We start from the raw sequence: 14,672 nt of genomic DNA on the forward strand, positions 1-14,672 counted from the left end.
ATTTTATGATAGACCAAGGAAAAACAATTAGTAATATAAATCTATTCTCTTTCCCCACCCTATCCTACCCCAATTCTGTACCATTCTGAGAGAACTGGAGGATTGAATTAATTACTGAGCCAGTGTCAGTGATCTTTGAAAGATCGTGGAAGATGGGAGAGGTACCATGGGTCTAGAGAAGGGCAAATTTCTCAATTCTTGTGTCTCCCCCCCCCAAAAAAAAGGTAGAAAATGGAGTTTGCAAACTATAGATTACTGAGCACTTTTGATCCCTGGAACAATTCTATATTATTAAAGGGATGGTTAATGGACAACTAAAAACAGAAGCAGTGATCACCGATAGCCACCGTGGCTTAAGAACAGATCATGCCAGCTTAACCTCATTTTATTTTTTGAAAGATTATTTGACTAGTAGATCAGGGGAATTCCATAGATGTGGTTTACCTAGATTTTAACAAACCATTTGACATCTCTAACCCTGTTCTCATGGACAAGATAGAGAGATACAGGCAAGAAAGGAGTGTAGTTAGGTGGATTTGGAAATGGTTGAATAGCTAAATCCAAGGAATAATCATGAATGGTTTAAATTAATCTTTCAAGAAAATGTAAGATTGAACCCCAGGGATCTCTTCTTGGTTCTGCGCTATTTAGGATTTTTATCCTTGACTTGGATGAAGGCATAGATAACATGCTTATCAAATTTGAAGATGAGGAGGGACAGGTGCTATAGCTAGAAGGAATACCTAATATATTGGGTGGCAGGACTCCAAACATCTCTACAAGCTATAAAGTTGAACCAAACTTAATAATATGAAATTTAATTGGGATAAATATAAATTCTTACACTTGGGTTTTTAAAAAATCAACTTCCTAAATAGAAAGTGTGGGAAGAGTGGGTAGATGGTAGTTCATATGGAATAAAATTGGAGGGGTGGAAGTGTTACAGGATTGCAAGCTTAAGTCAGTAGTGACATATGACAGTCAAGAGAGCTAATGCAATCTTGGGCTTCATGGGGACTCTCCTGATAGTGTCCAGGAGTAAGAAAGAAATAATCTCACCATCCTCTGCCCCGGGCAGGTCATATCTAGAGTATTGTGTTCAGTTCTGAGCGTCATATTTAGTGCCATTTTGATCAGTTGGAGAGCATCCAGAGGAAAGCATCCAGAATTATGAGTCTTTAAGACCCTGCGCTATGAGTATTGGTTGAAGGAACTGGGGGTGTTCAGCCTAAAGAAGAAAAGACTTAGAGTAGACATGATGGCTGTGTCTTCAGGTTGTTGAAGGGCTGTCACATGAAAAAGAATTTAGACTTGTTCTAACTGGCCCTGGAGACTGGGATTAGCAATAAGTAATGGAAGTTGCAAAGAGGCAGATTTAGGCTTGATGTAAGCAAAGACTTCCTAACAATTATAGCTTTCCAAAAGTGGAATGTCCTAATTTGGGAGCTAGTGGGTTCCTCCATTATTAGAGATCTTCCAGCAAAGGGTGGATGACCAGTTGTTCTAGAGAGGCTTCTTGCCCATAGATGGGTTGGACTAGATAACCTCTGAGCTCCTTTACAACTCTGAGATTCATATATGGGGTGTCCCAAAAGTCAGTGCAGTTTTGACACCTTAAAACTGCACTAAGACTTTTGGGACACTCTCTGTGAGTGTATGTATATATGTATGTACATAGATTTATAATATACATACATATATGTATATATTAATATGAATACACTCACGCATATTATATACACACTGTATTTCTATACACATCTCCCATTCCCCTTGGCAAATAGGTATCTACTTTGCAATATGTTGTCATGTATTACAGTAAAGCTTCAAAGCCTCTGATGAAAGGTGACTCACAAGACAGTACAACTTTTAAAACTTGCTTACAGCACACGGATGTCTTGTCCTCAGTTGGCTGCAATGGCTTCATATTAAATCCGTATTCATCAATGAGTAGTGAGGACAACATAGGGATCTCTCTTCATCCCTCCTTGTTATCGCCCTCACCAGGAAATCCAGCTAAGATGCTCTTAGCTGATAACAAGGCAGCATGGTATAGTGAATGGCAAGAGAACCCCACCTAAAGTCAGATGTTCTGGGTTCAAAATCTGTCTGCTGCTGACCACCACCTGTGTGACTTTAAGTCATAGCTTCTCTAGGTCTCAGTTTCCTAATCTCAGAGGCCCTTTCCAGCTCTAAGTCCTAGGAACTCTGAAAGCTACCAGGGTATTTCACACTTTGGTATTTTTCTTTTCTTTTCTTTTTTTAAAAAATAAGACAAAATATTACACGTCTTCAAAATTTGCACCTGAGTTATGTACGTTTAAAACTCCATCTTAAGGAAAGAGCATACTGGGGGGGGGGTAGGGGAGGAGGTGGGCAGGGGGGTATTTACAAGTATGTAGTTGTCATTATCATTTATGTATGTGTGCGTATTTAGTCCCACCATTCCACAGCCAAGGAAGCCCAGAAGAGCAGGGAAGGAGGGAAAGAAAGAATACATAAAGAAGCAACATTCTGAGTCTGGGCAAGGGAAAGAGATTGACTTAAGGAGACTAAGGATAGTTCAGTCTTCTGCAAACAGAAGGATGGTGGTTAGCAGTGGGGAAGCACACAAATATAGGTAGATTTGGATGTCTTTAAAAGAAAGAGAAAGGAAAAGAGTATACAGACCTAAAAACTTTGTTGAACAGATAAAGAAATGAAGCAGAGGGGCCTTGTAGGCAGCACCAGGTTCAAATTTCGATACAATTCTCTATTGAAATGAATTTGGTGACCATGGCTCAGTTTATACTTAATATCAGTATAGCCCCATTGGTATTTGTGGTATGGTATGCTAGGTAGACTGTTCTCATGGGAAACCCTCCTTTGAGCTGTGAAGAAATGACCAAGGTCTCCTTCCTCCGAAAAACCCTAAGCATGAGAAGTATCTCAGGTGTTTGGGACTATAAGAGCAGGTCCCAGACAGGGAAGATGAGGTTGGCAAACTCCTAGAGAGAGGGGGAGATTTATATTTCAAGAGCATTAAGAGTCAACACATGGTGCAATCACAGTTTGAATCTCTTGAGCCTCTTGCTGCTGAAGAAGGCAAGAATTTGGGCTTGTTGATAGTGGAATCTCCTCTCCTCTTCTTAGAAAATTTGGTCCATAACCCAAAGGCAAGAGGGAGACTTCCCTTCATGCAACAAGGGAAACAGCGGCAGAGATTCTCTGGTCTCAATGGAGGTAGGTGGGGTGATTCCATCGGTACCAAGGTCTAGAGTATAGAAAGAAACCAACAGAGAAAGTAAAAAACACATTAGAAATAGATGCATAATTATATATACCTATGTGCATATATTCAGTCTATATTGATATAGATCTATTGATGATATATTTCTATAGATATACACATTACACTACATATACATACATGTATACAGATATACATGCATGTATGCATTGTGCGGGGATGCATATATACACATACATGCATATATTTTTTTTAGGTAGGTAAAACCTATAACTATCATGCAAACAAGCACATGCCTGTAACATAGTACAGTGGAAATAACATTGGATTTCAAATGAGAGGAACTGGGTTTAAATTTTGACTCTGCCACTTACTACAGGCTTCACTTTAGGTAAGCTACTTCCCCTATCTGAGCCTCACTTTCCTCCTCTGTAAAACACAAAACACAATGTTGGACAAGATGATCTCTAAGTGTCCCTTACTGCTCTAGATGCCATATAATCAGTTAGGAAGGTGGGCTCTCCTTTTCTCAGGCTTCATCGGTTGCCTTGCTGATCTGTATCAGACAAAATTATCTGGACAAGTTTAGGTCCTTAACAGCTCCAGGTTTTTAAATTGTCACAGGCCTTTGAATTTGGACAAAACCTCCCAGATTGGGGAATTATGTTTCTAAACTGATCCTTTGGTTCATGAGCAAAGGAGTCCATGATTCCTTGATGAAAAGTCTCTGTCCTCTGGTGTGTATGCTGGGAAACAGGAAGTTGAAGTTGAGAGGGATAGGAAATAGGGAAAGGGAGAGTCTGGCACCGTCTTGCTCCAAACTCAGTGTTTTCTTTGTGCCTAAACAGTGGGCCCATTTCAGAACAGCTTGGAGAATCCGGGGATTGGCTTGAAATGAGCAGCACACTTGCAGAGCCTAGCACATGACCTAATCCTTTCTAATGGGAGTGTTTGGAAATTTCCATCACAGAAGAGAGGAAAATGTTGGCGGAATCTGTTGACTTCAGCTACTAGCCAGGAACAGTGACTGCCACTTCCCCTTTAATTCCCACCCTCCACAGACTAAGCTCCAGAGGGTGACTCTCCAATCCTGTACTCTGGCTACCTCCCTCATCTATTTTTTTCCAACACTTATGGCTTGAACTATTTCTCATGGCATTGACCCTAGCTTTGCACCCTTCCTTGGCCTGATGTAGGGCATGTTGGAAGTCTCCCACCTTACCCAGAGGAGTTAAAACTGGAATTCACTGCTGCTTTTGAGTGAGTCTGAGATACACTGGGGCTGCCGGCATGGAGTCCTGAGCCAGGAGAAGAAGGTCTGCTGTTGTTCCCCGGGGAACAGGATGACGTTACTACAGAGAGAGGCAAAAACAAAGATGAAATCCTTCCTGTAGATGCTAGGCACCTCTTTCTCCTCCCATCAACTCGCTTGTTCACTTGCCTCTCCCAGAAGGGATCTCACTCAGTGACAGCTGGTATGTTCACAACCTTCCCTCCTTCCTTCCAGCTTCTAGCACATTTATACAAAAGCCACCCTGAGCAGCCCTGAGCATGGTGCTCTTTCCATCCTAGCACTTGGAGAGTGGAAGAGCTGGTTCTGCAAGCCCAAGACTTGGCAAAGACAGATACTCAAATCAGCCTGCTCCAGGAGGACACACCCAGGGCTGGGCATGTATAGCTCTAGCTCTTCCACTCCCATCAGCCAGAGAGATGAAAAGGGACCTTTTGCTAAAGGACTAGTAAGCCATGAGAGGAAGGGAAAGGGAAATGAGTCTCTGCAAGAAGGCGAGTCAGACCATGGGGGACTCCTTTAGGGCTTTTTGAAGAAAATTAAGCTAGCCAACCTTTCCAGTTTTCCCATCCCTAACAAAAAGGTGGCAGGCTGTTGTGGAAAGTACACTGGGCTAGCTATAGTCCTGATTCTGCTGTTTGCTACTAAGTGTGACTTGGAACAAGTCCCTTCACCCCTTTAGGCCTTTCCTTATTTGTAAGCTAAAAGAGTTAGACTAGATCATGGTTTTAGAGCTGATATTTAATCTAATCCAATCCCCTCATTTTACAGATGATGAATCAAGGTCCAGGGGGTTAGCTTTATTTATCTAAAATCCCACAATTAATAGTTAAGTCAGGATTTGAACACAGGACCTACTAATTCAAAATTCTGTTTTTCCACCATCACTTGTACCACCATTGCAATCAGATGATCTCTAAGGGTCCTTTCAGCTCAGATTCTATAATTCTCAGGATTCCTCAATCTCTTGGATGCATCCTCATAAAACTTACCTGTTCCGGGCATGGTGGTATGAACAGGAGTGACAGAGAGGGGACCAAGAGACCCTGTAGTGGAGACCTGAAAAGTAAGAGTCTTGTTATAGTCCAGCTCTTCTCTCCCCTTCCCTGAAATATCTCTTGACACAGCCCCAGAGTGGGATCATTTTGTGGTCACACACACACACACACACACACACACACACACACACACACACACGGTTTGTTCTCTCTCTTCCAGGAGTCTTCCCACTGAACCTGTGCGAGCACCCAGCCCATGTGACAGTAGCTGGTGTGCTACTGTGGGCCCATGCTCAACACACGCACTACTCTGGTGCATTGATGAATGCAATGCCACAGTGCCTCCTGGTGCCAAGGCAGGGAGGAAAAGTTGGCTGCCTCAGTCCAGTGCAGCTCTTTCCTGGAAATGAGATGAGTCGAGAGAGACTGAACCAAAGAGAGTGTTTCTTCTAGGAGAAACACTTGGAAGACTTGAACTCAGACCACTGACCTTCTCCAGGCTGGCCTGAAGACTTCAAAGAATCATAGATTCATACTCATTGGAGCTGGAACTTTAGAAATTAGGCAGTAAGTAGTAGAGATTAGGGCAACTAGGTGGCACAGTGGATAGAGCACCAACCCTGGAATCAGAGGACCTGAATTCAAATCCAGCCTCAGGCACATTAGCTGTGTGACCCTGGACAAGTCATTTAATCCCAATTGTCTCCAAAAAATAAAAAATAAAATAAGTAGCACAGCTGAGATTAAAATAAAAATTCACAGCTCTTCAATCACACTAGAAGAGTTAAAAGGCTCATCAGTATTCTACTTATGCTTCATAGTCAGTGCAAGAATTTTTTTTTTCTTTTCTGTATAGTAGATAGAGGACTGGACTTAGAGTCAGGAAAACCTGAGTTCAAATCCTATCTCAGACCCTACTGGTTATGTGACCCTGTAAAAGGCTTAATTTCAGTCGGCTTCAGCTTTGTCATTTTAAAAATGGAAATAAAGGGGGCAGCTAGGTGGTGCAGTGGATAAAGCACCGGACCTGGATTCAGGAGGACCTGAGTTCAAATCAGGCCTCAGACACTTGACACTTACTAGCTATGTGACCCTAGGCAAGTCACTTAACCCTCATTGCCCCACAAAAAAAATGGAAATAATAATAGCAATGATTTCACAGGCTTGTTATGAGGATAAAATGTAAATAAATGTAAGTGCTTTGCAAACATTGAAGTGACATATAAAAGTTATTATTTTTATTAGATTCCTGTCTATAAAACACAGACAATAATGGCATCTATCTCATTTTCTTGTTGTGTGGTTGCTTTCAGTAATGTCTGACTCTTCATGACCTCATTTGTGGTTTTTTTGGTAAAGGCACTGGAGTGGTTTGCTATTTCCTTCTCCGGCTCATTTTAAAGATGAAACTGAAGCAGACAGGGTTAAATGACTTAACCATGGTCCTACAGCTAAGTGTCTGAGGCCAGATGCACTGTGCCACCTAGCTGCTCCCATTATTATTATTGTTAAGAGGCAGTGTGGTATAGTGGATAGAGAGCTAGTTTAAACACACACCAAGAAAACCTGGATTCAAATTCTGGCAAATCACTTAACTTCTTAGTATTCCAGGCAATTTTTACAGACTATAAGTAGCAAAGAAGGTAGCAGTCTGCATTGGTAGAGGGAGTTTCCTCACCCAAGAGTTCCCTATAATACTCGTCCCTATCCCTATTATTGGGATGTATAATTATTGATTGATTCAGTCTGTAGACCTTTGAAGGGGGAGAGCTGCTCAGGGGTCTATGATTTTTTTTCTCCACATTCTAGGATCCACAATTCAAATCTTCCATTTCAACAGGATGCAGCAGGCACTTGTTTTCTAATTTATTAGACCTAGTTCCAACTGTGGTTGTTCCCTTTTTCTTTTATTCTAAGGCTCATCAGTAGGCTGGGAATGCACAGACATGGGAATGGGGCCAGGGGAGGGGGGAGAAGCTCCCAATGGCTCCCCTGTGACATCCTAAGAACTTCTGCTAGATACTTTCAGACTCATCATCCCCCAGCACTTCTGATTCCTTTTGGCTCCTTTGTCAAATCCCAACTAGAGTTGGGTACCCTTAAATGACTGTGTGACCTTGGGGAAATCAGGACCAATCTCTAGAGCTCAGTGTTTTCCTCTCTAAAGCGAGGATGTTGGCTCTTCTGGCTCAGATATTCTGTGACTCTGCCATCCCCTTGTCCCTCTTTGCCCCTGTCACAAGAGCAACCCACTTAGAGCAAAGCGTCTTATTCCCTGCAAAGCACAGAAAAAATCAGGCTTGTCATGAGGACAGAGGGGAGTAGGACAAAAGAATTAGCAAAGCAGGACCCTTTCCTCCAAGAAACAAGGATAGGTTATCTTGGTAGAGGAGCAGCAAGAGAGGAGCTAGAGCCACTTTCAAATATTGAGAAGGGTGGAGGGAGAAATTAAATTGTCTTCTTTCTTTTCTGCTCCTCCCCCTTCTGGCAGGCAAACTCAGTAATGTCATGGGCTGGGACAGAACAGAAACTAAGACCTGCCTGGCATTTGCTGTAAGCAAAGTTTGATCCTGATCCCTAGGCCATCCTGCTCTCCTTTCTCATCTCCCCTTCCCTTTCTCCCAGGAAGGTGAAAAGGCAAATTATTGTTGCCATTTATGACAGAAGTAATTGCCCAGGTAATGGTAGTGACTACAATAGGGACAGATCTCCTTCGAGTTGCAAGGTAGATGAACTTGTCATCCCTGCTGAGAAGAGTCAGAAGGAAACCAGGGCAGATACCGTTTGACCCAATGGTCTTTCTTTTAGCCATCTCATCATCTCTAATTAAGTGAATGACTATTTCTATGTAAATGACTCTTAAATCTATATCCAGCTCTGGTTTGTCTCCTACATGACAGGCCAATCACATCATTATTTGTTGGATGTCTCCACCTCTAACTCAAAATACCCATAGTGCAACTCATTGGCTTCTCCATTAATCCCACCCCTATTTGACATCTCCCTATTTTTTGGTAAGGCACTCAGTTTCATAACCTCAGGTTTCTCCTTGACTCTTCTCTTTCCCTCACTACCTAAATCCAATCAGATGGCAAATCCTTAAGATTTTACCAACAAGGGGCAGCTAGGTGATGCAGTGGATAAAGCACTGGCCCTGTATTCGGGAGGACCTAAGTTCAAATCCAGCCTCAGACGTTTGACACTTACTAACTGTGTGACCCTGGGCAAGTCACTTAACCCTCATTGCCCTGACCCTCCCCCCCAAAAAAAAGATTTCACCAGCAGAATATATTTTTCGTTTGCTCTCTCCATTCACATGATCCCTACCCTAATTTGGGCCCTGATCACATGCCACTGTTGCATCAGCTTCTTAATTGGTCCCCCACATTTCTGTGTCCCCTTTCTCTAGTCTCTCCTCCATATGGCTACCAAAATACTTTTCTTTGTGCACTGGTATGATCATGTCACTCTCTTTCTCAAAAGCCCTTAGTGGTTCCTTATTATCTTTAGGATAAAATACCAACTCCTCAGCCTAATATTTAAAGCTCAGCACAATGTATAGACAACCTAGTTTTTCAGATAGTCCATAGCCTATACACACTCACTCTTCCAACCAAATTGTACCTCAAACTTTGACATTCCATCATTAATCTCCATGCATTTTCACAAACCTTCCCCACTCTGGGTAATGTGCTTCTTTCTTATCATTGTCATTTGGCATACTTATCTTCCTTAAAGGCTTAGTTCAGGAATCACTTCCTAAGCAACATTTTCCCTGATCCAACCGATTTTGAGTGCTCTCTTTCTCCTCCAATCACCCTTTATTTCCCATCTGTGTGTGAGCTGCATCTGCACAGCCAAACACAAGCTCACAGAAGGCAATGACTATCTCTCATGTTTATGTCTGTATCTTCAGCCCCAGGAGGGGTCCTGTGCCTAGCACATGTCATGTCTGTAGAACGAATGAATTTCCATCAGCTCTGGGGAGATAAACAGGGAGAAAAGAAAGAAAACAGAAGCAGACAGGATAAAGTGGGTTGTTTGTGGAGGGGTCATGAACAATCAGCAGGTCTTTAGCAGGTTCTCAAGCTCTGAGCTCCTTAGGCTTTTTCTTAGCTTGCCTTTAGGCCTTGGAGACAGGGAAGGTAGGAAGAGCTCCCAAGAAGGCAGCTGTACAGATTTCTTTGCTGGGAGGTGCCACCTTGTGTTTCTTGCTGTCTTTCCCACCTTGGGAATAGCAGATTGTAGTGGGAAAGCACCAAACTTGGAGTCAGTAGTACTAAATCACATTTTGGACATTACTGCCACTTAATACTTGTATGACCTTAACTTTGTTATTACTCAATTTCTTTATCTGTAAAAAAAGGGATTTAGACTAGATAACTTCTAAAGTGCTCTAAATCCTAAGATTCTGTGGTCTCAGATTAATAGCACCTTATTCGCCCACACCCTCAAGAAACCAGTGGAAAGAGATTTGTTGGCCCCTCCCTTCCCCTGAAGGGTCTAGTTCCCACCATCATATTCCCTGAGTGGTCAATGGGAAGAGCACTAGATTTGTAGTCAGATAACCTGGCTTTGGTTCTCGATGATGATGCTTACTCCTTTACCATCTGCCACTGAGTCAGTCATAGCTTTTTGAGTCTCAGTTTATTCTTCTATTAAATTATGAAGTTGGAATAGAATAGAATTGGTTAAGTCTAAGTTATGATTGTGCCCTCTCCTCTCTTTCCCTTGCCCCTTCATCACAGGACCAGAGACTTAGAGCTACACAGGATCTTCAGGTCATTGAGTTCAACCTCATTTTATAGATAAGGAAACTGAGGCATAGAAAGGGTAAGTGATTTGCCAGCTCTTACAATTAGTAAGTCTATGAGGTGGAATTTGACCGTGGGTCTTCCTGACTTTAAATACAGGTCTATATCCAATGTGCCATGCTGCCTCTCAAAAAAACCAACCCAAACCCCAACCCAACCCAAAACAGCTCTCTTGTTGCCTTGAGGAGTTAGCTTTAAGTATTTATTCTTTGCTCTCCTCATCCCTATATAATGGTGGTGGGATAGGAGCACTGAGGCACTACATTGTTGGGCACCCAGATACCTGGTATAATTTTGTGGCTGCTGTGTTTCCCTTCAGAGGAGGCTATACTTCAGTCCCTGAATACTCAGGGATGCAGGACAAAAGCTGGGCCAGAGGATGACTCTTTCCCCACCCTGTTACCCTGTAAGCATCACCCCCCTCAGACTTCTGTAGGCTGCCAGGCTTGGTGCCTCGTACCAGCCTCGAGTTGTAGATGGGTGACTTCATGGGGGTGGCCATGGGGCAGTTGATTCGCTTTTCTTTCTGTCGGCGATTGCAGAACCAGACCCGCACCACCTCCTTCTCCATGGAGAGCTGTTCAGCAATTAAGGAGATCTCCTCAGAGCTGGGCTTGGGGTTCTGTAAGGGAGAGGAAGTCCAGTAAGGGGTAGCATAAGTGGAATATCAGGGTTGGGGGAACAGTCACCTCCCACTCAGCCTTGAAGAGGGGAGCCTAGGACTTCCATGGTAGGTGGGGAATTAGATATTTGGCTGGTGGTCTTGGGAGGGGAATTGAACTTATATTCTCTGCATCTTTCTAGGTCAAGGGAGGAATGAGCTTCTGAACATCCTTCCTAAATGGACTGATATTCTGGGGACAGTTTGGTGGAGGTGGTCCCAACTTAAATGAGAAGCAAACTCACATCTTGAAATCTCTTTTCCAGAGTTAGGCGAATATTAGTTTCAATGCTGGTCCTCTTCTTCCTCTTCCGACCAAAAACCTCACTGAGGGAGGGGTAAGAGCTGGGGGTGCTCACTGTGGAATCTGAAGGAGAGGACTCTGTAGGGAATGGGAAGGAAGCACAAGAAAAGTTCCATGAAGGAGAGAAGGGGTCAGTACAGATCCCAACCCCAATGGTCTTGCCATTTTACTCCTTGGCTCAAAAACCTTCCATGGCTCCCCATTGCCTCTAGAATAAAATAGAACCCCTCCCAAACTACCATTTAAAGCCCTCTACCTTTTCTACCCACCTTTCCTGTCTTAGCTCATACCACTCCCCTACTCTCAACTCTACTTTCCAGTTAAATGGGCTTCTAGCTGTTCCTGTTTCTTGATACTCCATTTCTCATCCCTTCACACAAGCTATTGTCAAGCCACATTTGAAATGTACTCTCTCTTCCATCTCAGAATCCTTGGTTTTCATTAAGGCTCATATCGGGTATTACTGCCCAAGTGAATCTGTCCCTGATTCCTCTGGTTGGTACTCTTTCCCTCAATTTTCTTTACATTTTGTTTATTTGGGAACATAATGCTCACCCCACCCCCATGGCTCCTTGAAGGCAGAGATTGTTCCGTTTTTATCTTTGCATCTCCCCCTTAGCATAATAGAAAGTGCTTAATAAATATTAGTTGGATGGAATTGAATTAACTTAAGGCCAGATACCACTGAATAGGTCCTGTGTGAATATGCAGAATCATTACCATTACCAGGGCTGCCCAGCAGGGAGGAAAGGGCATGCCCAAGAGCCTGCCAGATTCAGATTTTTTTCCAGCTGGATTGTATCAAGGTTATTGCTCCTTCCTAATAGCAATGGATCTCAGATTTATAGCAATGGATCTCAGATTTGTAGCTCATGGTGCAGGGATCCTTCCGGAAGCAAAGGAAGCGGGGAGGGGGAGCTAGGTGGCGCAGTGGATAAAGCACCAGCTTTGGAGTCAGGAAGACCTGAGTTCAAATCTGGCCTCAGACACTTGACAGTTACTAGCTGTGTGACCCTAGGCAAGTCACTTAACCCTCATTGCCCCGCCAAAAAAAAAAAAAAAAAAAGGAAGCAAGGGAAGGTATATGTGTGCATATGTGCACAAACATACACACATATCAGTATGTTTATAGTAGGTTAGACTAATTAATTCATTTTATTTAACATGCCTGGATGTTTAACTAAAAGAAAAAGGTAGATTGGCATTTCAAGCTAAGGAGCCTGGCACTTTGGGAGTGGTGGTTGTTTTGCAAGGTAACAATACTAACAATACCTCCTTACTCTCCTAAGTGCCTCATTGAAACCTCCCCAAGGTATAGTCAAAGTTGGCAGGAACCATTTTTATCAGGGCATCTAGGGGCAGGCACCACCCTCTCTGGGCCTCTGAAATTCCCATGCATGCCATCTGTGCCACCCACCTGCATCGTTGAGCCACTTTTCCAGGAGTGGTTTGAGTTTGCACATGTTCTTAAAGCTCAGGTTGAGGGCCTCGAATCGGGAGATGGTGGTCTGGCTGAAGTCATTGCCATAGAGCTTCCCCATGGCCAGCCCTACATCACCCTGCCCATTGAAACAAAACGGAGACCAATGAGAGAGACCGTCCTCCTCTTCATCCATTTACAAGCCACCCAGGATCCAGTCCTCACCATACATATCACAGAAGGTTCTTTACAAGCCTGTCTCCTTTTAGGCCAGGAGATTAGTTAATGTACCGTTCACTCTAGGTAGAGCTATCCCCATCTGCTCTGGGATCAGTGCCCACATGGTGGCACTGCCTGGACCTGTCACCTTTCTACATTGAAAGTCTGGCTTTTTCCTTATTAATACAGCATTTACTCATTTTCCTTTTGTTGAACCTTGAGCCAGGGGCTTTTCCTTTGGCTGCCTGGGGAGGAAGAGCGGGGAGATATGGATGGGGTAGAGGACATGCAGGAAGAAGAGGACTAAATATGACTTCTTCACATTGCAAAAGGGATGAGGAAGGCAAAAAAGTCTTAGACCTTAAATGGGGAAAAGGCATAAACGATGATGATGCTTCCCCCAAACAGTCCTGATGTCAGCCCCTAAGCCAGCCACCCCTACTAGAATGTTCTCTAGGGAAGAGGTAACCTATCCATGTCCTCAGTTTCCCTATAAGTGACCACTGTATTCTGGATTTCAGAGCACAAAAGAGAACGAACTCACAGCAAACCTGGCATTGCTTTTATATATCTGAAAGCCCCTTTCTCCTATAAGGACTTGACTAAGTTTCTGCTTTATTTTGCATTAGTCTTATCCCACCTCTCTACTAATAAGACCAGGTTTTTTTCTTTTCCTTTCTCAAAATTTCCTCTTCTCTCTACCCCAAATCCCAACCTGAGTGAAGCCGAGCTTGATGCGTCTCTGCTTGAAGGTCTTGGCAAACTTTTCTAATTCCTCCAGGTCACTAGGTTCATCTGGCCCTCCAGAGTTGGGCAAATGTTTGGAGACTTGAATATGTTGTGACACATCCAGATGGGAGTCTAAGGACGATCCTGGCAGCCCAGGGCGACCAACTGCCTGTTGGGTAAAAAAAATATGAACCCAAACCCACAAACACTCTGAATCCCAGGAGGTGTTGTGTCTGATGCTTCTAAACAAACAGGTCCTCAAGGAGTATGTTGGCCTACTTACATTTGAGTGGTAATAATGTCATGGGATTTAGATAGGGAAACTGAGCCACAGGGAAGCAAACTGATCTGCCCAAAGTCTCATGGATAGTAATTAACAGAGCTAAGAGCCATACTTAGGTCCTCTGACCCCAAATCCAGTATTCTTCTCATTTTATAATGTTGCTTCACCTTGGATACAACCTAAATTCCAATTTCTATGAATAATTAATCAATCAATAAACATTTATTAAGCACTTACTATGTGCCAGCCACTGTGCTAAGTGTTGTGTGTTACAAAAAGAGGCAAAAGACAGACCCCTGCTCTCCAGGAGCTCATAATCTAAGGGGAGAGGCAAGGATTTTCAAAGTAAGAGAAAAGGGATGTGGACTTCTCTAAGAAGCAGTTTGTTATCGGGGAAGCTAGGTGGTGCAGTGGATAGAGCACCAGCCCTGGATTCAGGAGGACCTGAGTTCAAATCCGGCCTCAGACACTTGACACTTACTAGCTATGTGACCCTGGGCAAGTCACTTAATCTCAATTGCCTCACCAAAAAAAAGAAAAAAAAGAAGAAGAAGTTATGTTATCATGGACAGAGCACTGGGGTCACAAAACCCCAACCCTATAGACCAACACCTTAGAAAATAATAATAATAATAATAATAATAATAGCTGGCATTAAGAAAGTGTTTTTTAAAGTTCACAAAGCTCTTTACGAATATTATTTCATTTGCTCCTCACCACAACC

At 43.2% G+C, this 14,672-nt stretch overlaps 1 protein-coding gene across 1 annotated transcript in view; it reads right to left on the minus strand.

Annotated features, from left to right (window-relative positions):
• Window positions 1-2,125: 2,125 nt before the first annotated feature.
• The window catches only part of POU2F3 (POU class 2 homeobox 3), an 88,956-nt gene continuing 76,409 nt past the window's right edge, over window positions 2,126-14,672 (minus strand). Inside the window, exons 7-13 of the mRNA XM_043991875.1 lie at window positions 13,652-13,834; window positions 12,715-12,856; window positions 11,239-11,375; window positions 10,793-10,954; window positions 5,513-5,579; window positions 4,452-4,581; window positions 2,126-3,253 (exon numbers count right to left, since the gene is read on the minus strand). Of these exons, the coding sequence (XP_043847810.1) occupies window positions 3,214-3,253; window positions 4,452-4,581; window positions 5,513-5,579; window positions 10,793-10,954; window positions 11,239-11,375; window positions 12,715-12,856; window positions 13,652-13,834 (861 nt within the window). The 3' untranslated portion in view covers window positions 2,126-3,213. The remainder of the gene's footprint in view (window positions 3,254-4,451; window positions 4,582-5,512; window positions 5,580-10,792; window positions 10,955-11,238; window positions 11,376-12,714; window positions 12,857-13,651; window positions 13,835-14,672) is intronic.

Source organism: Dromiciops gliroides, chromosome 3 (genome assembly GCF_019393635.1).
Source record: "Dromiciops gliroides isolate mDroGli1 chromosome 3, mDroGli1.pri, whole genome shotgun sequence".
NCBI lineage: Eukaryota > Metazoa > Chordata > Mammalia > Microbiotheria > Microbiotheriidae > Dromiciops > Dromiciops gliroides.